The sequence below is a fragment of the Seriola dumerili genome, unplaced genomic scaffold (assembly GCF_002260705.1).
Source record: "Seriola dumerili isolate Sdu_G_001 unplaced genomic scaffold, Sdu_1.0 BDQW01000917.1, whole genome shotgun sequence".
NCBI lineage: Eukaryota > Metazoa > Chordata > Actinopteri > Carangiformes > Carangidae > Seriola > Seriola dumerili.
The window spans coordinates 395,837-418,371 of NW_019175172.1; the positions used below are offsets into that span (position 1 = coordinate 395,837).

The 22,535-nt window shown below is 40.7% G+C and overlaps 1 protein-coding gene across 1 annotated transcript; it reads left to right on the top strand.

The window, feature by feature from the left end:
• Nucleotides 1–1,959: 1,959 nt before the first annotated feature.
• On the top strand, nucleotides 1,960–20,685 carry ttc39b (tetratricopeptide repeat domain 39B). Its single transcript, XM_022766638.1, has 19 exons — nucleotides 1,960–2,290; nucleotides 11,129–11,163; nucleotides 11,383–11,487; nucleotides 11,629–11,760; nucleotides 11,949–12,019; nucleotides 12,164–12,231; nucleotides 12,778–12,842; nucleotides 13,003–13,108; nucleotides 13,542–13,607; nucleotides 13,818–13,926; nucleotides 14,222–14,289; nucleotides 14,454–14,513; nucleotides 14,888–15,049; nucleotides 15,454–15,545; nucleotides 15,816–15,936; nucleotides 16,086–16,197; nucleotides 16,323–16,440; nucleotides 16,563–16,679; nucleotides 17,384–20,685. The coding sequence occupies exons 1-19, from the start codon at nucleotides 2,252–2,254 to the stop codon at nucleotides 17,478–17,480; spliced, it is 1,743 nt and encodes a 580-aa protein (XP_022622359.1). The 5' UTR covers nucleotides 1,960–2,251; the 3' UTR covers nucleotides 17,481–20,685.
• Nucleotides 20,686–22,535: the final 1,850 nt, after the last annotated feature.

Sequence of the window (22,535 nt, forward strand, 5' to 3'; positions counted from 1 at the left end):
ACTGAAAGTGACTCATATTTATCAGGACACTGTTTATCTCCTTCCACTAACACACTTTTTTTTTTTTTTTTTTTTAATTTATTTTATTTTTCCGTCATGACATCAGCCACATGAGCATTACATACATTAACATTAACATTGTCCTTAACCTTTACCTGTCTTCTTAAAATAACCTAATCTGAGACCTTAATTATCTCTTGTGTGAAATGTTAAAACTCTTTTCTTTATTCTTTTTGGATGAACTGTACCTTTAATCCCTCGACATAACCATAATCTACCTCTGTTGAATATAATCTGTTATGAGAAGGTTTGTGTTCTTCAGTTTGTTTTCATTTTCTAAATTTTGCAGTGAGGGTGTTTACAGGGACGTCAGGTCCTTGTAAGACTTTGTAAATTCACATTATTGCTAACGCTCTTTAATCGTCTGCCTAGAAGCATATAAGCATGAGTATAGTTAAAGTTAAAAATCTCCAACGTGTTCGTCCTGTTCAGGGAGGACAGGAGACGACGGGGCTGATGGGAAATGTGGTTTAATTTGGAATGTGCATAATTTTAATTCAGTGTCATATTGGTGTTAAAACGACACTCGCAGCAGCTTTAAACTCTCAATTACAGCATTAAATGGCCTCATTGAACCTTTGCATTCACACTCGCGCTGCTGGGGAGGACTCGGTGCCTTGCTCAAGGAACCACAGCAGTAGATAAACGGTCAGAGCTGCTCAGTGTTTTTTCTTTGTACAGTAAGATATTTTATTCTGTATTTTATTGTGACAGTGAGATGTGTCTATTCTTTTAAATTTTGCAGTTACAGTTTTTGTTTTTTTTTAGATGGCTGTTACTGACTCTTGTGTAAATATGTAATTTTTACTTAGATTTTTAAAACACCGTTGTACAAAGTGGAAATGGCATCTCAAGTCGGATTATTTCACTCATTAAAGAGTTTATTCAATATTGACTTTTCTTTGTAAAATTATCATTATGTCTAAAAGTTACTTTTTCCTGTTGAATTACAAGTTCACTCTCAAAATGACTGAAATTGCTTCGTTCTCAAATATAATATTTTTCTCAATTATTTTCTTGAAAGGTTACGACATTATTCTCTAAAACATCAAATTACAACTTTACTCTTGAAATATTGACTTTTTCTTGAAAATTACAGTATGTATTGTAATTAGAAAAAAAGTCACTAAATCAAGACTTTAATTGTATTTTTTATAACAACTTTATTCTCAATAACCATTTTCTCAAAATCGTGACTTAATCCTCAAATATTGTCTTTTGACTCTAAATTGTGACTTAATTCTCCAAAATAAGACTTTGTGGTATACAATTATGGCTTATGACTATATTTACAGCCATATGGCCATAAATGAGTGTGTAGAAAATATGAAATATAACCCTTTGCTTCAGCTTGAAGTATCTTATTACAATGGTTCAGGTAAACAGTGGTAGGAACTTTTTTTATATGTATTATGACTTGATTTTAAATAATTACTTTCATTGAAAATAGTTATGTTTACACAGCAAATAGACAATACAAATAAAATAATTTCTTTTTGGTGGTATCCATTGTAATGATTAGTGGAAACTGCTTTTTAAATATATAAATATTTTTAAATATGACTTTAAATGATCTTTTATCTAAAATATGAATATTCATATAGTATAATTTAAAAACAAAGTTGTATAAGAAGATCATTCTGAGTGGTCATACAGTGTTGCATAGCTAATCATGATGAACACTGTCTAATTGAACCTCTCTCTATCTCCCTCTCTCTCCCTCTCTCTGTCTCTCTCCCTCTCTCTCTCTCTCTCTCTCTCTCTCTCTCTCAGTTTGGGGGGCGGAGAAACGGAAATACGGGAGGTGTGTTTTCTCTCGGTGTGTGTGTGAAACGTAGACGGGTTTTTTTCCCTCTTCACGGAAGAGAGAGAAAGAGAGAGAGGAGGAGGAGGAGGATCGGTGTGTCCAGAACCAGTTCCACCGACTGAAAGAAGGACGAACCGGATAAAAAAGAAGAAATAACACCGGACACATCCCGGGAAATAAGCGGGTCAGACAGACACCAGAGGAGGAGACAAACACACATCTGTAGCGCGTGAGGAGACAGAGGTGTGCGGCTGCAGCTCGAGGACGGACGCGGTGTGTGTGTGTCTGACAGAAATGGGATTGTGGTTCTCCTGATAGCAACAGAACAGCAGTGGAACCTGGCCGACCTGCGGACCTGAGGGAGGACAGGCACAGGGCACAGACATGGCCCACGTAGGCAACGGAGCGACCGCAGAGGAGGAGGTGGGAGTCACACCGACACACTGCGACCATATTCCTCCAGTTATATCACACCACCGTCCTCATGATGTCATATAGCATAGTTTATTATTACATATATATTATTTAAACGGAGATTTTGCATGTTGTATATTCTTGTTGTACTCAGATATCCCGGTGTGTTTGGGATGTTCAGTCCATGCTCATTGATTTTACAGTTCCTATAGAAACCTAATATATAATGTCCATATTATCACATATGGCATCTTTTGCATGAAAGAAATATTCCCATATAGTCCTGAATACAGTTTAGTGACCTTATCTCCTGTTATATATTATAGTACTTCTACGATATCTCTATGGTTGTGTTCCTATAGTGATATAGTTAAATATGTCTTCTAACAAATTGTTCTTTAAATAATTCATGATTCATTCACAATGACATTTTCAGAAGGTCAGAAACTGGATTAACAAGAACTTTGTCAGGGAGCAATTGTAAAGGGAACTACAGTCTTACACAGCCGTTTATTCTATATTATATACAGTATTCCTATAATTCTGTATTTATTATATTTTGTCTTTTTTGGGTGTTTAAATTTGAGTTTAGACACCTTATCATAGTAATTGTTTCTATAGTGCATCTGTTGTGGTGTTCCCATAGTGATAGTTTAAAGAGCCCATATCTTCAGTGGCATCACTCCACAGCATAGTCTATAGTATTTTTTCAAAATAAAATACCTAACCCTAACCCTATGACCTTGACAGCTGGTCAGTGTTCCTGTTTTCGACAGTCTTTCTATGGAGATCTGCACTCACTAATAATTATAATTATAGTTATTATGTTTTGTAAGGTATACCATTACATTTACATTCAAACTACATTTACTGAATACTTTCCACATTTCTTCATAAACTTAAAGTTTTCTAAAGTTCTTTCGTCTTTATTAGAGCTCACGGTCACTCTGCTGGGAGTCTACTTTACATTTTCTTACCTGTGTGTTTATGTGTAGAGCTACTGAGCTGTACGTCTTCATGGCTCAGCGCAGGTGAGCTGTGAGTAAACTGCTGATTAATGTATTTATCTACTGGCGGGGCCTAATCAGCTTTAAGTGAGGTGATACTATCCTGTGTGTGTGTGTGTGTGTGTGTGTGTGTGTGTGTGTGTGTGTGTGTGTGTGTGTGTGTGTGTGTGTGTGTGTGCGTGTGCGCATGCAAATGGCAGATCTGATTTCAACCTCAGGCTGGCCATTGCACAACAAACACAGGAAGCTGGATGAGAATATGATGGTTGCTTTCTGAGGCTCAAACTAACTGTATTTATTCTGGTCCAAAATGGCCGATCGCTAACAACTAAATTATGGAGATGAAAATGTCCAAAATCACAGGACAGGAATCAGCGCTGGTGAAGTTACCGCTTAATCTTTATGGTTCTAGTTAAACCTGAGGTTCCACCCCATTCCACCCTTGTTCTTATTGCCCAAACAGGGAGTGCTGACTGGAAGAGGTTCAGCATCCCTACAGGGATCTAAGGATGAAGGAACTGTGGGGGTGGTTCAGGATTTTGGGGTGTAGAGGTTCAAGGGGATTTTATTGTGGTTTGACAAAGCCCTAAATAGGTCTTGTTGAATGGTTGAGGAGGTGTTATGATTCTGAAAAGGGGTTTCAGAGGCACTGGATCTGTGAATGAAGAGGTTCATTGAGGTTCTAGAAATCCCTCAGGGTCCGTTTCAGAGGTTCATGCCATTTCAGGATGTTTCAAGAGATGTTACATGTTTGGGGTATTGGTATCTATGGTTTTTAAAAGACTCTAATGGGCACAGAGGAGGTTTTATATCTTGTGTAGGGAGTCTTAAGGGTCCCTAAAGGTGTTTTTTAGGTTGACAAGGCCTGATTGGGTCAAATGATTCCCTTAAAGGATCTTGGGGAATCTGAGGGTAATTTTAGGAGGTTTGAGGGGTCTGTTCTGTGGGTCTAACAGGTCTTTAGGGTCCAGCCAGGGGTTTCATGTAGGGCATGACGAGACTACATCAGTCATGGTATGGGTATGTGGCGCCAAGGTATCTTTGCAGAGGCTCGAGAGATTCCTGAAGGAGTCTAAGGGGTCACTGTTTACTGTATAACTTAAGTTGTCTCTGAAGAGGGCCAAGATGTCTGTAAGTTCTACAGGTGAAGTGGATCTAGAGAGGTTTGAGAGGTTCTAGAGCTACCACAGGAAGTCTTTCAGGATGTTTTAGTGGCTCCTGTGGAAATTTTAGGGCTCCAGGGTTCCCACAGATGTTGCACAGGTGTACTTGATTAAGTAGGGCCTCGTTACCTCTGAGGAGCTTCCAGGGTCTCTAGGGGAAAGGACTTCAGCAGAATAGCGAGCAGGGAGATTGTTTCTTGGTTTCTTTTTCCCTGAAGATTTTTCCAGGGACTTTCTTTGTTTTCACAACCACTGCAAATAAGGTCGAGAACGGGGGCTGGGTCTTGGTGTCGGGGCTTTTTCTGCGTCATATCTCACCAGCTCATCTCCTCATCCGAGCTCACAAACATTCCTCTGTCAGCCTCCGTCCATCTAACTCATCACATTACAGAGGAATTCAGCTGACTTCGTCTGAGCTGTGAGGAATGTAGAACAAGCTGTGTTTATAAAAAAAAAAAAAAAAAATACTTAAACACAGTGAAAGACTATCGTTCAAACTCGCTGCTCAGCAACACAACAATAACTGACACAAACACGTAGACAGAAATCATGTCTCGTCCTTTCTGTTGAGACGAGCAGAAACACAGTTGACAACGTCCAGTGAGGATGTGTTGTCTCTGACCTTTGACCTCTTTGTTGTGATGTCACTTTAGGAGCTGGGAAGCCAATTCTGCCATTTAGCTCCGAGTAATTCTTTCTGTTAAAAACCCACAGATATGAATGGAATGTAAATACCACCCTGAGAGTTAATACAGCAAACAGAATATCTTTTTCTTACCTTTATTTATCCTGCTTCATAATCACACAGTCATCTGTTGTTGGCCACTGAGCAGCTCAACTTTATTGTGAAAGATTGTGAAAACTGTGCCTTGCTTAAGGGACCATTACTCAGCATTTAATGACTCAATTGTTCTGCAGATCAGAACTGTAGCTCCAGATTACAGCCAGAAAACTGTCGCCCACATTTCCTGATAATAGACAAAGTGAACATTTTATTTATGTTCATTTAAAATGATTGTATGTAGAGAGGAAGAAGGAAGTTTAATGGGTTCTCTGAGAAGGATCCAGAGTATTTGAGCAGGTTTCTTCTTTCAGTGAGCAAGTCCTCAGGCTTTCAAAGCAAGATGGATGTTTCTCTTAATAGGTTTAAGGGTTCTCTTCACAGGTTCTACATTTCTTTTATCAATTCTGTTTGTTTCTGTGCAATATCTAAGTATTTCTGACCAGGTTCAGTCGTTTTCTGGGCAGGATTTTCTGAAGAGTCTCTGAGCAGGTTTTGAGGCTTCATAAAGAGGTTGTAGAGGGGCTTGGAAATGTTTTGGGGTTCCTTAATGAGGTTCCACTAAAAATCCCTGAGGAAATGAGTAATTCTTTCATTTTGGTGCAGTTCAGAAAGCCCGAAGCTTGTCTGCTTTTAATTATAAGACGTTTTAATCCTAGGTCATGATTGGCTACCCAGTTGAGGGTAAACTTCATGTTTAATTTACATGTAGAGCTGATACTCTCTGGGCTGTCAGAGTTTAAATGAAACTCAAAACCCTTTGGACAGTCTCAGTATATATGGTAGTTAAAATGAAAAGTGTGACTGCCTGGACATTGGGAGCAGCACCGTAGAAATTGCAAAAGGCTTAACCGGACAATGCTGTATTATTTTACCCATAAGCAGCTGTTAAGTGTAACTATAGCTTACCTACGGCACTGACAACCTCAGGTGATGAATGCAGACTGTTGTGTGACTGGCTGAGTTAGTAGAATGAGATTATTAAGAAAACACAAGACCACTGTCTGCCTCTCCTCGACCAGACACCCGCCGCTTTCTATTTCCTCTGTAGGGTCAAAGGTCAAGGCTACACCACTGGTATCAAGTAAAGACTATAGTAGCTCCACTGGTTGGGCTGAAAGCTGTGTTTTTCTTAAAGTTGGTTCTGAAACATTTACCTATAGAGATCCAGTGATTCTTGGTGAGGATTCAGGGTCTCTAAGTGGGCTCTACAGGTCATTGGTACGGGTCTGGGGAACACTGCGTCAGTAAACACAGTAGTTCTGGTGATCTTTGAGGAGGTTCCAGGTTGTGTGAATACCTTCAGGTCATTAAGGGGGTTCTGGTTATTCCTGTGTTGGTGCAAAGGGTTTTTGGAGGTCCTTAAAACATCACTGAAAGGGTCTTTCAGGGTTCCAGTCTCAAGGTGTCTACCCGAGGTTCTATGGTTAATCTGGAAGTTCTTTCTGTCTTGATGTTAGAGGGGTTCTATTATATGTTCTAAAGGTCTTGGAGGTCCTTATAACATCACCGAAAGGGCTCAAAAAGTTAATAAGGTGTTTCTATGCTGTGTTAGCACTTCTATGAATGTTTGAGCTTTTTGCATCATGGGTGTTCTAGGTGTGCTTGAGAATGCTTTTGTGCTTTTAGAGAGGTTCCACTTTTAGAGATTCTTCTCAAAGTGTCATAGAGTGGGTTCTAAGGGTCTTGAAGGTCTTCTTGTGGTCACTGTTCAAGCAGTACAAGATTGTATCATGGGTCTTCTAGGAATCATTGAGAATTCTTGGAGCTAATTGAGAAGGTTCTACGAGTCTTTTTGAGGGTTTTGTGGAACCCACTGGAGGTTTGATGGGTCGTCGAGGATCTTTGAGAATGTGCCATGGGCTTTGAGAGGGTTCCACAGGTCATTGCATGGTTTTGATATGTCATATAGTGGGTTCCAAAAGGTCTTAAAGGTTAAAACCTATTTGACAAGTGATGGGGGTTTAATTATAAAGGTATCTGAGGCTTCCAATGGGTCAATGAATCTGCTGTAGAGCTACTCTTGAGGTTCATCTGGAGGCTTCTGGAGGTTTGGGAGATCAGTGAAGGGGGTTATAGAATTCCTTAAGGAGGTTCTGGTGAGCACACATAGTGTTAGTGCTTCTTAAGGGGGATTTGTAGTCTTTAACAGGGTTTTCTGAGAGTTGTTGGGAGTTTCCCAGCCTCCCTGAGAGTCACTGGGTTGTTTATGTTAAAGTGCCTTTGTTTGGTAATAGGACACAGTGTGTAGGTTCTGACTAATTGATTAGAAAGCTGCTGCTGTCACAAGAGAAGCCTCTCTGACTTTGACCTCTCCTTGTGTGTAATATCATACACTGGTGTCCCTGCGGCTTTTTCCACATCTCCCGTTTTCAAACTGCTGTTGACTGAAAAACAGTAAAAACCTGCTGCCTGTGCTGAAAAATCTTTGATGCTCACTTTCTCCCTCCTGTCAGTTTTAAACTTTCATTAGGTCACAGTCAGCCTCAGATAAACCATCCATCCATTAGCTGTAGCTATAAATGTGATATGGTAAGTGTTATCTAGGGTTTACAGCCTTTTCAGCCATAAAACAAAAAATCTATTTTCTCACAAGAATTTTCAATGTAAAAGCGTTGTGTATTATAGAAAACAGAACTGTCTGGATCAGGTTTGCAGAAATGAGACAAGTCTAAAAGTGGTTGTCAACAGTGATTGTTTTTCCTTTTAAGTCAAATAGCCAGGAACTTATTCCATTGCATAATAGCTGCTGATTAAAAAAGGCAAAGAATGAAAGGAATGGGGAAGTAGAAATAGAAAGAGAGAGCGTTTTTGTGTTATGTGTTGAGTATGTAGCACAGAGATGTGATGCTGGACAGATTCACAGAAAATGTACAATTCTGGTAATCAAGTAATCAATATTCTGGCTGCAGATTCTGAAATGTGAGGATATTTTTCTGTTTTATTTCATTGTAAATAGAATATTTTTAGGGTTTTGGTCAAAACAAAACAATTGAAACTATTACTTTGGACATTTTTCACTGTTTTCTGTTATTTTATAAACTACACGATTCACGTATTGATCAAGAAAATAACCGGTAGATTAATAAAAAAAAAAAAAAGGAAATAAATATTGCAGGCCTATGCTTTGCAGCTTTTTATTTATTAATGTGCCATTATGAAAAAAACACCTCAACTGAAAACCTGTGGCTGCAAAAAAACTTTACCCGTCGTGTCAAATTTAAGAGTTTATCGTGTTAATGTGCCGGACTGACTGGTGAGACAGCATTCAGCTATGGTAACACACACACACACACACACACACACACAGCAGGAGGTTATGGAGTTTGTGTTTGGATCGCTGTGAACGTTGCAAACTGACAAAAACAGTGACAGAGTGTGAGGGAGTGTCAGAGAGAGCATCTGTTTGCATGGGAGAGAGAGAGAGTGATGAACGTGTGAAGAGAGAGCGTCTGCTTCGATTCACACATGCACTTATTTTCTCATGTTTGTCAAGTACTTCTGACTATAACCGTCCTCCATCTTTCTTTCTGTCCGCCCACTTCTCTCTTTATTTTTATCTTGAAATGACAGGGTGCACGAGCCGCAGTTTTCCATTTGACCTTGTTGACCTTTAAGGAGACGTCCGTCTTAAAACAACAGGTGCTCATATGAAGACTGAAACAGGATCATTCATCCTGTCCACACTGGACGTTGAAGGATCATCCCACATTTCTGTTTTGCAGGCAATAAAATCTTTACTGCTTTTTAAAAAAGTACTTAGTTAAAGGTCCAGTGTTTTATTTTCAAGTGTTGATCCATAAGAAGATATATTTGTGGTCATCTCAGTGTAGTTTTACATCTCCTCTCTCAGGCTTCTCTCTGGAGCTCTAGTAACAACAGGTCGATGAGCCAATCAGAAGAGAGGAGGCTCTGAGCCTCTCTTCTGATTGGCTGACTGTTTTCTGAGTGGTCCAATAGAAATAAAGCAGATTTCAGGTAAAACACTCAGAGAAACCAAATCCTGCAAGGTTTGGATGGTGGGTCCAGGTGGGCGGGGCTTGGTGACTGCTTTGTTGTGACATCACAAAGTTCCAGAAGTCCTGACGGCTGGTTTTAAGGCTCAGTTTCTGAATACAGACTGTGTGCATTTCTCTGTGGACTGAGGCTTTGATACTTTCACAGTATTAATATAGAAGCTAGAGCTGATCTATAATCACACTACACATGGACACACACCTTTACACTGGAGGAGCTTTGAGGTTATAGAATGATTGTCGTCATGGTTAAAAGAAACAACATTTACTGTTGATTTGAAACATCGTTCTGCTGTGTTTATGTTCCTCCCCGACCTCCTCCTAACGCTGACAGTGGCTCTTCATAGTGCCTCACCTCTCTTCCGCCTTCGCTCCTCTGGCCACTAGAGGGCGCTGTCACTTGAATGTGAAATGTGAATCTTTTGGGCTGTTTTGCACGAGCAGATTGTTCAGTGGACGTACAGCAGTGTTTCTATCTGGGTCACAGTGGTGAAGTGTGGTTGTGTCTGTGTGACCACAGCGGGTCGATGGCTGCAGCCTCAGGCCCTGAGCTGCTCTGAGTGTGTGTGACTGCAGCTGTACGTTATTATGTAAGGAGCCACTGGGGCTGCTATTATTAGCCTGCTACTGAGGCTCCAGAGACAGACGACTGTGTGTGTGTGTGTGTGTGTGTGTGTGTGTGTGTGTGTCTGTGTGTGAATTCAATGCTGTTGCTTTCAAGTTCACATGTTGACGCAAAAATAGAAAATGCGTTGGTTGAGGATGCTGTGTGTGTTTGTGTGTCTGTGTGTGTGTGTCTTTGTGTGTGTGTGTGTGTGTTTGTGTGTGTGTGTGTGTGTGTGTGTGTGTGGCTATAAAATCTTATCATGAGAAGCTGAAACTCCTTGAATAAACAGTGTGAGCTCATGCAGAGCTGATGCCTTTGAAATCATACAGAAACCAATCAGCAGCCTCCACAGCTGAGGGTCACAGTCTCTCCAGCTGCAGCTCCTCTCACGGCCCCAGGGTGGTGTCTGCACCAACAAAGACTGTGTTTAAGTCAACAGGAAAGTTCTCCACAGTTGAGAATTCCTTCTAAAGAGCTTCTTCTTCTCCTCACTCATTCCTTCCAGTGACCCAATAAAGACCTTCAACACCCTTAAAACCAAGTCCACAACCCATCAAACCTCCATCAAACCTCCGTGCATTCTCAAGGACCCAAGAACTCAGGAGAGAACAGGCGTTACCTGACTCAGTCCACCAGCCAGACCCTGGTTACCTCTCGCCTCGACTGCTGCAGTGCTCTTCTGGTGTCCCTCTCTGTCTTCAAGGATCTCTTGAAGACTCTCCTAAGACCTTTAACTGGCTCTTACTTTGCACTTTCTCTGCACTTCTTGAGCTGATGTCCTTCACTTATCACACAGATGTAGAACTTAGTCTCCTACCGCTCTGAAGCGTCAGTGATGTGATGGATGGATGGATTCTGGGATAATGGATCCCTGACATTTTGAATCTCTCTTTCTTTAGTCATTTAGCACCACCCTTTATGGTTGTCTGATTGACTTTCAAACCAGAAATGTCACCAGTCACTTCATACGGAGGCTCAGGTCGAGGGGCCCCTGACTCTTGGGGCCCCGTGGGCCTGATCTTGGGAGGCCCGTTCACTGATCTATACGTGGGTGTGAATGACTTCCTCTACCTGCTTCCTGACTCCGGATGTGTAATTCATGTGTGAGTCCTGCAGGGGGTGCAGGTCTGTCCTGAACCTGTGTGGCTGTCAGATCCCACTGACCTGAGTGACCTCACCTCTCCACCAGCAGCCAATCAGACGGCAGATAGTGTTGATTGATGTTGTTATTTGGAGGATGAATCTAACCAGACTGCGCTTCTGTGTTCTCTAGGACTGCTTTGAAGATGCCTACGACCGGATCCCAGCGTGAGTACAAACACACACACATACAAGCATGGTGTGTGTGTGTGTGTGTGTGTGTGTGTGTGTGTGTGTGTGTGTGTGTGTGTGTGTGTATAAAGATAATGATCTCTCAGCAGCGCATCATTTCCTGTCAGACTCTTTCATATTTAGTCACTTCCTGTCTTGCTGTTTTCATTTGTGGATTTGGTGTGTGTGTGTGTGTGTGTGTGTGTGTGTGTACAGGGCGTGTCAGATGGATCTGCAGACAGCCATCCAGGAGACTCAGTGTGCTCTCAATCTGGTCCTCAACAACAAGTTCTCTGAAGCCCTGGACCTCCTCAAACCATGGTAACCACGGCAACATGTTTCTCTGTGTGTGTTTGTGTTATGTAATGCAAACATGTTACCTATCATACACACTACTGTACATTGTGTGTGTGTGTGTGTGTGTGTGTGTGTGTGTGTGTGTGTGTGTGTGTGTGTGTGCAGGTGGAAGGACAGTATGTACCATGCGTTGGGTTACAGCAGCATCCTGGTGATGCAGGCGACCATGACGTTCGAACACAGAGACATCCAGACTGCCATGGCAACCATCAAGGAGGCGTTACACACCTGTCAAAGGTGAGACTGTTTGAGTCTTTGAAAACACTTTCTACTGGTGTTTTCACAATGGTGTTTCCTGCCTCCTGGAAATAGCCATATCCTTGTTCTCTGAAGGTTCTCTAACACACTTCCTGTAAATGGCGATCTGCAGCTCGTACCGTGTCTTTCATCTTCTAAAATCTAAAGTCTTCAAACTGTTTCTCCAGGTTCAGGAAGAAGAACTCGATGGTTGGATCTCTGTCCAGTCTGATCAGCAAGCAGTCCAACCTGCAAGAAGGTACATGAACACACACACACACACACACACACACACACACACACACACACACACACACACACCCTGCCGGAAGTGCAGCTAAGAAAACGGAAAACAAAACCAAAACCAGCAGGAAGTCAGTGTGTTGTGTTTGTGTGTTTGCAGAGGAGATGCATGCAGAGATCTGCTACGCTGAGTGTCTCCTGCAGAAAGCCACACTGACATTTGTACAGGTTTGTTTCATCCGGAGTGCACCCTTTAAAGCTGCAGTTCCTCAGATGTCCACTAGATGCTGCTCACGTCACTTCTTCTAAATGTCTTTTTCTTAAGTATAGCTTTACTGAAACACTATTAAAGGTTAAACAGGGGAGCATATATGTGCTGAACTGCCCGGTTTTAGCCGTGCAGTTCCCAACCATTTAAAATAAAGTCCACTCACTTGTGACCCCTTATCACAGTTTGATCACCTCAGTGTGGACATGAGATGTGATTTGTCCAATTTGAAAAGTGAATTTCATTCTCAGATTGTTTGATGTGAAGTATTGTATTTGAGGCATTTCAAAAGTATCTGACCAAACAATGAAGTAAATCTAAACACAAGACTTCAAATCATCACTTCAGAAACTTCCTCCATGCTACCCCAGTATGTATTATTTTGCATATTATACCCAATACACACTTAATGGGACTTATGGCTTATGTTTCTACTGAAGATGCTGTGGATAAGGCCGTAAGCTAATAGAATAAGATGTAATTATTCCCCTCTTTCTCTTTTCCAGGATGAGAACATGATCAGTTTTATCAAAGGAGGCATCAAGATTCGAACAAGCTACCAAATCTACAAGTGAGTGATCGATTCAAACCAAATGTAAAACATCTTGCTGGACTGATGGTTACAGATGTTCCCTTGTAAAATATTTGCTTTTAAAGGCTTTGTGACGTAGTGACCACGACCGTCTTTGTTCATTTCAGTATAACTGTGTATGTTTCGTGTCGTCCGATAGGGATTGTCAGAACGTGATGAATGTCACTCAGAATCTGGCCGGCCAGTCTGATGCGTTCAAACAGTTTGAGGGCGGAGTCAAGCTGGGCATCGGGTCCTTCAACCTGGTGGGTTTTTTTTGTTTTAAAGACAATGCTTTGTTTTATTCCCCCTGCTGTCCCAGAGGGGAGGAGTTTAAGTGCAACAGATTTTCAGTCACATCAGAGTTTTCTGTCTTTTCTAATGTTTCGGTTCTGTGTTGTGTTATGACACTTTGTAGCAATTGTATTGGTGTCTCAGCCAAATGATGATGATGGTTTAAGAGTTGGTTGTCAATGTGATTTAAGTCAGTTAATGAGTGTGGGGGAAGGTAACCGCTTTGGTATTTGTTCTTTTCTATTTGTTTATCTGTTTTTTTTCTCTGTCACAATTAGGCGTATGTCATCAGCATATTGGCGAATCAGAGCTATAGACGTAGCTGTAGAAAGTACACACAATCTGATCAATTTAAAGTGTAATTTCACTATAATGTGACAATATTCTCTGTCTCTGTTTCTTTAGATGTTGTCTCTCCTCCCTCAGAGGATCCTGAGGTTGTTGGAGTTCATTGGATTCTCAGGAAACAGGGTGAGTTCAGCCTCTGAGGTTTTCTTAATAAGAAAAATAATTATTCCACAAGATGTTTAATTACTGAGTTGTTATATTATTCATTTAAGAACTTATGTTCTGTTTTCATGTCTTAACCCATCCTCTGTTTCTGCAGCTCCTTCACAGTAAAAGTGTAATCCTGAAGCAAGTAATTTGCATTAACAAGATTTTCTTTCTATTTCCTTGCAGGACTTTGGTTTGTCTCAGTTGAGGGAGGGGGCCTCCAGTCAGAGTTTGCGGTCGATCCTCTCCGCTCTGACTTTGCTCTTTTACCACACATATGTTTCACTGATACTTGGTAGGAAAACACAGACACTTTTGCCCTTTTTTCCACATATTTAACACCCTTAAGCTGAACCACAGTCATCTGGCTCCAGAGCTGTGTCTTAATTTTTGTTGAGCAATTCTGGGGTCGAGTGTTGTTCCAATCAGAGGCTTTTTGGTACATCTACTTTCTCTCTAATGCATGGAGTATTAGCTGTAAAACTCTGGTCCTCAGGTAGTTTTCATGCTGTCAGTGCATGAGTACAAGTAGGGCTTCTGTGAATGGGATTATGGTTGAAGATAATGGTGCTCATGTTGTGTTTGATAAGGAACTGGGGAGGGGAACCTGGTGGAGGCTGAAGCTCTGCTAGAGCCATACCAACACAAATACCCCAAAGTAAGTCAACCACAAACACAACCACACAAATGTCTAATTTGGCCAAAATATCTCAAATATAGTCTCATGTGATAGAAAGAAAAAGAGAAAACACTTCTGATAACCAACAGTTTTGGTGTTTGTTTTAACAGAAATGAATATTCTGTTTATTTTTTGTCTCTCAGGGCTCCATTATTCTCTTCTACTCCGCTCGCATCGCCACACTGCGAGGAAACTTCGAAAAGGTCTGAAACGCATGCACACAATTCTTCTTTTTCACTTGTGGGGACCCTCATGGACTCTCACTAATACGTTCCCAATCCTTCACTTTTCCAAAAATGTCCTAACTTTTTAAATAAATGTCCCCAAATCATTAAACATCCTCATTCTCTAAAAGTTTCCATTTATCAAGAAGATAGAAGTAAAAGACCAAACAAACAGCAGCCGTGTCATAAGACATAAAATTCAGATATATCCTAAATGATGTGTCAAAAAAAAAAAAAATTCATTTCAGTTATGAATTTTAAGCTTTAATAATTCTTTCATCCCTCTCTTTCTGTTTGGACCTTGGCCCTGTGTTGATGTTGTGTTGTTGTGTAAAGTGTTATGTGTGTTTCAGGCCCGGGCCAGGTACGAGGAGTGTATCAGCAGCCAGCAGGAGTGGAAGCAGATCCACCACCTGTGTTACTGGGAGCTGATGTGGACCCACTCCTACCAACAGGAGTGGCAGCAGGCGTACCGCTACGCCGACCTGCTGTGCAAGGAGAGCCGCTGGTCCAAGGTACGCACGCACAAATTCAGAACATCGCACGCGTGTTCGAGACCGTAAAACTACATTTCTGCAATTCTGAAACTTTTTTTTACTTGTTTTAAAAGGAAATTTGAGGATTCATGAAAAAACGGATTAGTTCATTAAGATTTTCTTGTGATCTTTCTTGAAGAAGCTGGTTTTCATTTATTTATTTGCCTATATTTCTTTTTTTCTAATAGGGAATGAGCTGTTATTAATTAAAACAGCTATTTACAAATGCTTTGATCATTAAGAGATGACTCTTCACGAATGCATTCGTCTGTGGAGGGAAGATAATACGACAGGACTGTCGGCTGATTCAAAAGTCAAAGTGATTCTGTGTCTGTGAGCTGACTGAGAAGTTAATCCCCATCTCCACTTCCCACCCTCTGCAGGCGATCTACGTGTACCAGAAGGCAGCCATCCTCAGCATGATGTCAGAAGAGGAAGTGAAGAAGACGGGCGAGGACATTGTTGAGCTCTTTAGGTCATTCAGTCAAATTTTCACTGTAAAAAAGTCTTTGAGAAAAATACGTTTTTAGAATCAAGGATGTGATTTTTGCAATGTGACTATATTTTCAGATAGAGATATTTTTCCAGTCCTTAGTAGTTAGTTAGCTGGTGGAGAGCAAACACGGAGCTAAGAGAGAGGGAACACTGGACTTAGATTCATCATAGAGTTAGCGTTAGCAGCTGGGGAATGAACTGTGCCAATGAGGGCCCTCACTTGTACAAACGGGTGTATTGGTGTGTGCAGGCAGGTGGAGGGGTTGAAACAGCGCCTGGCGGGGAAGTCGATCCCCACGGAGAAATTTGCAGTGAGGAAGTCCAGACGCTACAAAGCCGCTAACCTCATCCCCCTGGTCGTCCCCGCACTGGTATTCACACGTACACATCCTTCACACTCAGATAAATCACCAAGAAACGTTTGGATGTCTTCAACTGGGCACCAAACTTTACGTCAGTCCATTTATTCTGATGAGGCTGGTATTTAAAAGTAATAATTGAAGATGTTTTCTCTCTGTAGGAGATGATGTACGTTTGGAACGGTTTCACCATCGTAGGGAAGAGCGCCGACTCCACCGAGGCCCTGCTGGTCACCATCGAGGCGGCTGAGGAGCGGCTACGCAACGACCCCAGTGAGTTAAAAAACAACACCGGAAATTTCTTCCTGTTGTGTTCACACCCTTAAATGTTTGTATGTTGTTAACGCGAAGTCGGGACAGTGTTGCTAAGTAACTCACTCTCTCGCTCCATCATTCAGGCCCATCAGAGTTTCATCCAGACGACAGCTGTCTGGTCCAGATGTTGAAGGGCCTCTGTCTGAAACACCTGGGCAGGTTACTACAGGCTGAGCTCTGCTTCACACAGGTCTTGTCCAGGTAACACACACACACACACACAAAGGCATGCACACAAACAGGTTCAGGTACTTAAGTGTTACTGTTTATCTTGAGAGCGGGAAGATGAACTCTCCTATCTGTGTTGTTGCTTGTACTTTCAGTGAGAGTCGTATCAGATATGATCACTACTTGATTCCCTTCACTCTCTATGAGTTGGGTCTGCTGTATAAGCAACAGGGAGACTTCACCAAGGCCACCACCTACATTGAAAATGCCAAGTAAGTATATATAGATATATATATACCTTTTAAACACCTTTACATATCTTTTATATATCTTTATAAATCTCTATATATCTTCAAATGTCACGTGACGGCTCGAAAACTGATTCAAAGGTTTAAAAATGCTGGAAACACGGTGCGACTTTGTGGGTTGTTGAGGCGGATTGTGGATTGCTGAATTACACTCTAGAGAATTTATGTATTCATTAATTAATTCATGCATTCATCTGTCATTTCATTCATTTCTGCTTCAAGGAGATTCATGTGTTGGTTGGTTGTGAAACATTTTCCTGACTTTGACCAGCAGAGGTCCCCGTCGAGCTCTGATTTGAAAAGCTGTGTTGAAAGCTTCACTGGTTCATAAAAGCTTCTTCAGCATCACTGCTTTATAAACCTCTTTATATCTTCATATACATTCTTTAAACGCCTCCGGATACTTTCATACACCTTGACGTAGCTCTACGTGCCTTTAACCCGCGAAGGTAAACAGCCTGGTCCAGAGCTGCACTGTAAGGAATGATAGTTATGTGTTAAAGGTATGAAATGTAAAACTCATATTGATTTGAGGTTAAAACATCTTCAGTAAAAAGGACGAATTAACCCTCTTGAGTGCAGGTTCAGATGTTTGAGCTAAAAAAAAGTGTCATAATAACGTGAATCCTGTTGATTTTATTTAAGTTTCTGATTGATGTCTTCATCAGGACAAACTACAAGGACTACTCCATGGAGTCCAGACTGCACTTCAGGATCCACGCGGCCCTCAACAGCCTCAAAGGATCCCCTGTCGGCACTCCGTAACACTCCCAACACCAGTCAAGCTGCAGCTGGAAACAACAGCGTATGAAGCATGAATTCAGGGGTCACCCCCCCCCCCCCCCCCCCCCCCGAGAGTTCAGCTGAAGTGAACGAATCCGTTGTGACTGCCTCGTAAAGAAGGAGCTTAGGTGTGTTTGTGGGGTTTTGAGATCACGTGTCCACATGGACTCGGTTTTTCTTCATCGCTAGCATCCTTTATTTTATGTTATATTATTTTTTCCTTATTTATTTTTTCAATAGCCTTGAAATATGAGATTATTTAAGCTTGTACCTCCTCTCAAACGGTACTTCCCATTAGCATCTGCCAGAGGTTTTACCGGTGGATGCGGAGCCATAGTTCATGGTTCTGACATCTGTTACTAGGAAACAAATCATGGCCTTAAACTAAAGTTGCAGCTCATCCGAATGCTCTCGTTGAATACGTGTATTTCTAGGAAAGAATCATAAATACTGATGGATGTCAGGTTGTTAACTGTGTACTGATGCAGCAGGGAGAGGTGTGTGTGTGTTGGGACACACAGGATTCATGCTTTATATTTCCTTCAGTTGACAATGCATCATGCCACATGTGCACACGGTACACAGCTGTGTCCGTGCACACACAAACCACAGCCTTCTCACCAACCGTGGCTTATGCAAACACACACACATACAGTACACACACAGATTAATACACACAAACAGCTGTAAACGCACACATTTAGCAGCAATATAGAAGAACTCGTGCTGTTACTTCTCAGTCATCGTGTCGGTCGATGTCCATGTCGTAGTTCTCGTGTTTCTCAGAGGCAGAGCAGCTTTTCAGGCATCTACAGCATGATTCCCAGATGCTACTTCCACATCTGGACCGGGATAACAGCCAGAATCTGCTGTCAGTCACCCAAAGTCGATGACAATATTCCTGGTTCTGTTCTGCATTAATTTAGATCTTTTTATTCCTGAGCGCTGGCGACAGTCAGAGCGGCAGCCATATTGTTTTTAGGTTGTCCGTCCATCCGTCTCATTCTCGTGGACTCGATATCTCGGTAACGCTTTCACCGAACTCGGCACGAACATTCACTAGGACTCGAGGTTGAACTGATTAGATTTTGGTGGTCAAAGGTCAAAGGTCACGGTGACCTCACAAAACACTTTTAAAGCATAACACAAGACAAACTCACATTAATGGTTCATATTTTATGTGACTCTGGATAAACAGGGATGTAATGAACAACTGGTCTGAGTGACAGAGGCAGACGACCATGATACTGTCCATCCGATGTAATGGTAAATCTGTAGAGGACTCCGCCACTAATCCCAAAGGTCAACGCTGTCGAGACAGTTTTCTGTTGGTCAACCGCACAAATATTCATGTCAAAGTTCACCACATCTGAACTGCTCAGTTATTACCCGGCCCGAGGACTGTGGTTCTGTCTTGGCTGAAAGAGATGATTTCTTCACACAAAGCAGCTCTGTCTTTGAGAAATGTCTGCACCACTAAAACTACACTCAGTCTGCGTTTGCTCAACCTACTGTTGACAAAGTCAATAAAAGAACTGAAGGCTTTAGATTCATCTCGATGGTCGTCCTGTTTCGAGCTTCTCACGTTGTTACTGTTGTAGACGTGTGGCTTTGGCCAACTTCTTTTTTTTTTTTTTAATATTAAGTAGTATTCTAGTATATACAGTAAATTATGTAGATCACCAATATACATGAAGAGCAGTTTTAATATCTATTTATGTACTGGTGAATAAAAAAGAAGCACAATCGATGACATCCAATCCCCACTACCAATATTAAAAAGAATAAAAATGTCTAAAGAGCTTCAAGAAATGTTTTTCATGACCTGTCCTCATTTGGCTTCGAGTAGTTTGATACTATTTACTATGATGTATATTTACCAAAAAGGTTCAGTGGTTTTATACTAGGTGGGAAACTTTCATCTCTTTCCCCCAGAGTATTGTTACAGATCAAGTTGAAATCAATACGTCCGATAGAACTGTTTTTACCGATGATTTGACGAGTTCTGTCGTACGGTCCCAAACAACAAATAACAGCAGCAGTCAACTTTGCTTCCACTTTAAACATCGGGCTGAGCACCATTTTTCCCGTAGGTTCGAGTCCAGGGTTAGGGTTCGGGGGTGTCGAGTCCAACTTGAATAAAAGCAACAGCGGTGAAAGTTAGCCTTCTCCCTATAATGAATGTATGAATCTGAAGACCAAAGTATATCTGTGTCTTGCTGTCTTTTGTTTGCTGAGTGTGTATTTTGTGCCTATCGGTGTTTGGGTGTAATTTCCTTCATGTCTTGGTGTGATCTGAAACTTTTCTTCCAAGCAATTTAATTTGCAAAGTGCTGCAAATAATCAGGAGCTTGTTACAGATAAAGTCACTTTATTGAGTTTTACTCAAAAGACCTCAGTCCTGTATCTAAGAAAGAGGCAATAAGTACTATCGTACGATGTCTGATCAACTGCTAATGCTAGGAAACTCCCAGCAGAGTTTTTAGCTAACGTTGATAAAGGTTCAGGAAAAACAAAATTTGACTCAGTGTAAAGATTAAAGGTGAAGCAACATTTGTTTATATGATCGGTTGATCAGTTAGCTCTTAAATGATAAGACAAGACACCAAAATCCTCCATGTGCAATAATACATTGATTTAACAAGAGTATATGCTAATTTAGCGCCAGACCCCTAGCTTAAACTATAGTGTTAGCATGTTGCCTGTCATCACTAATCATAACATAGCATGCCAATATTTTCATCTTGTGTCAAAGAATATGATGAAATATTAACACAGTGTGTTACTGTCAATATGTTAGCATGGTATTAGCCCCAGTTCGTCTCTCATGCGTTATTACCAAAAATCTGAATCTGTTGATCTTTCAAAAACCAAGGGAATCTTTTAATAACACTTGCTGCATTTTCAAGGTATTTCCAGAATCATAGAAAACTCTTCTGTCCTTCTGAATAAAAAAAATAATCCGCCAACCACATACAACAAAAGATTTTTAACCCAATTCCCACGTTGCTGCTCAATGTAGGCAAAATGGTAGCCAGAGATTTATTTATTGCAACAAAATAGAGATACAAACACATTATTGTAAATGCAACTAGAAAATAAACAAATATAATATAGACACATTTTTCATTTGTGTCTTAATTGAGCAAGATAGAGGTTAAGTTATTCGTTTGTTAAGAAGTGGAGTGGGAAATATGCAGTAGAATAAAATCATAATACATTTTGTCAGACAGACATATGGAAGGTGTCTTTATTGATTCTGAAAATAAGTTGAAAACAGCAGTAAGTGTTGTTATATGACCTTCTCGTATTTGCACCAGACCGGTGTCTTTGCCCACGGTGATCTTATTGAGTGGATTAAGTATTGACCAGATTGATCCGCATTGAACAGATCTGATTGTAAAGGATCAACATAAACAGCATTTTTAATGTGGATAAAATTCTGTGTTTTGAGGTGAATGTTAATGTTTTAGCATGACACCTATAATCGGTCTTACTGCGAGCTAGGTCAATGTCACACAACAGACTGTTGTGTCTGTGTACAGACTCCCAATCACAGCGCTCAATGATAGTTTTTTATCATTTAACAGGTAAGCTGATCAACATCAATCCCCAAAATATCAGGGTCATCCTTTAAAATCACAACCTTTTATCATCACAATACTCACGTTTCATTCAGTTGCTTATGCCAGTGCCTCTGTGTGTCTGTGTATAAACTGTATTTCTAAATAAGGTTTTCCATAGGATTTGCTTTGCATGTCAATCTTAAATATGTTTAATCTTTTTTTTTTATTTCTAATACGACACATTACTGTGTTACGTGCTTTACGGCAGGAAAAGATATGTCCCAATATTACTCTATGGTTATATGGTTAGAGATGATCCACGTGGTGCAATAAAATGAAATCAGAATAATTGTTCATTTTGAGTGATTCGGCCTTTTGTCTTTTTTCCGTCACTGTTTCTATATTTTTGTGTCGCTTTGTGTTAGTTCGTCTTTCAGCCTGTATTTATTCATTCTCCAGCCTTAAATATTAGATACACAAAAGAAGAGACAGTTTTCTTGCCATTCATATACTGTAGTGCAATTTGCGTAGTTTAAAGTTAAAGTCGTCACACCGTGGTGGATCGCAGGAATGTAAGATCGTCAATAAAACAGAATTAAGAAAAGGAAGAAAATAACTATCATATAAATGTTTTTTGTATCCCTTGCTGCCAAACAGAAAAGACAATTCTTTTAAAGAAACATAATACTTTTCATGATCTTTGCAAAATCCAAGCTACAGCTGTTTCAACTGGATGTCATCAAGTTATTGTTCTTGACATTATTGCCTGCACACTAAGGACAAAACAAAAAGCTCATACTACCGGAGGAACATTGTTAGGGGGTAAAAATCATGGCTTTAAAAAGACAGCATTCCACTTTCTGTAATATTATAAGTGTTTATAATCTGTACAGCCATAACAGGAAATGACCACCAGACAAATACAGGTAAATGTTCATCACCTGCCAAGTCTCAGAAAATCTTGTGAAACGAGCGCAATGTTTGAGGAGACAAGGGTCAAGGGTTCAGGGAAAAAGGTATGGATAGACAAAGGAGAGCTAACCTGAACACAAATGGTTTTAGCAACTGAAATGAAAAGTTAGCTAAACCAATTTCTTTCCGTCGCTAAAGGGAACATTGAGCTAGCCTAAAAGTACAGGCTGATTTTAATCAAGTTGAAAAAAAAAATGAGATTAAAGCCTTAGCTAGTTGAAGCCAACTGTTTTGTATGCTAACAAAGTTGCTCATCTAAAAATCGCTGCTTTCGTTAGCTAAACCACACTTTTAGTAGCTAATGACCATGAGCCTCAATCGAAACCACAGCAGCAAAGCTACACTACCTACATTAGCAAATATAGCAAACATTTAACTGTTAGCCATCCTAAACCCAACTATTACGCTAGCTGAACTTTCAACTAACCTCAACAAGTGTTTAGCTGCTGAATGAAATGGAATAGTTAGCTAACATCAGAGCAGATCATTAACCCAAATA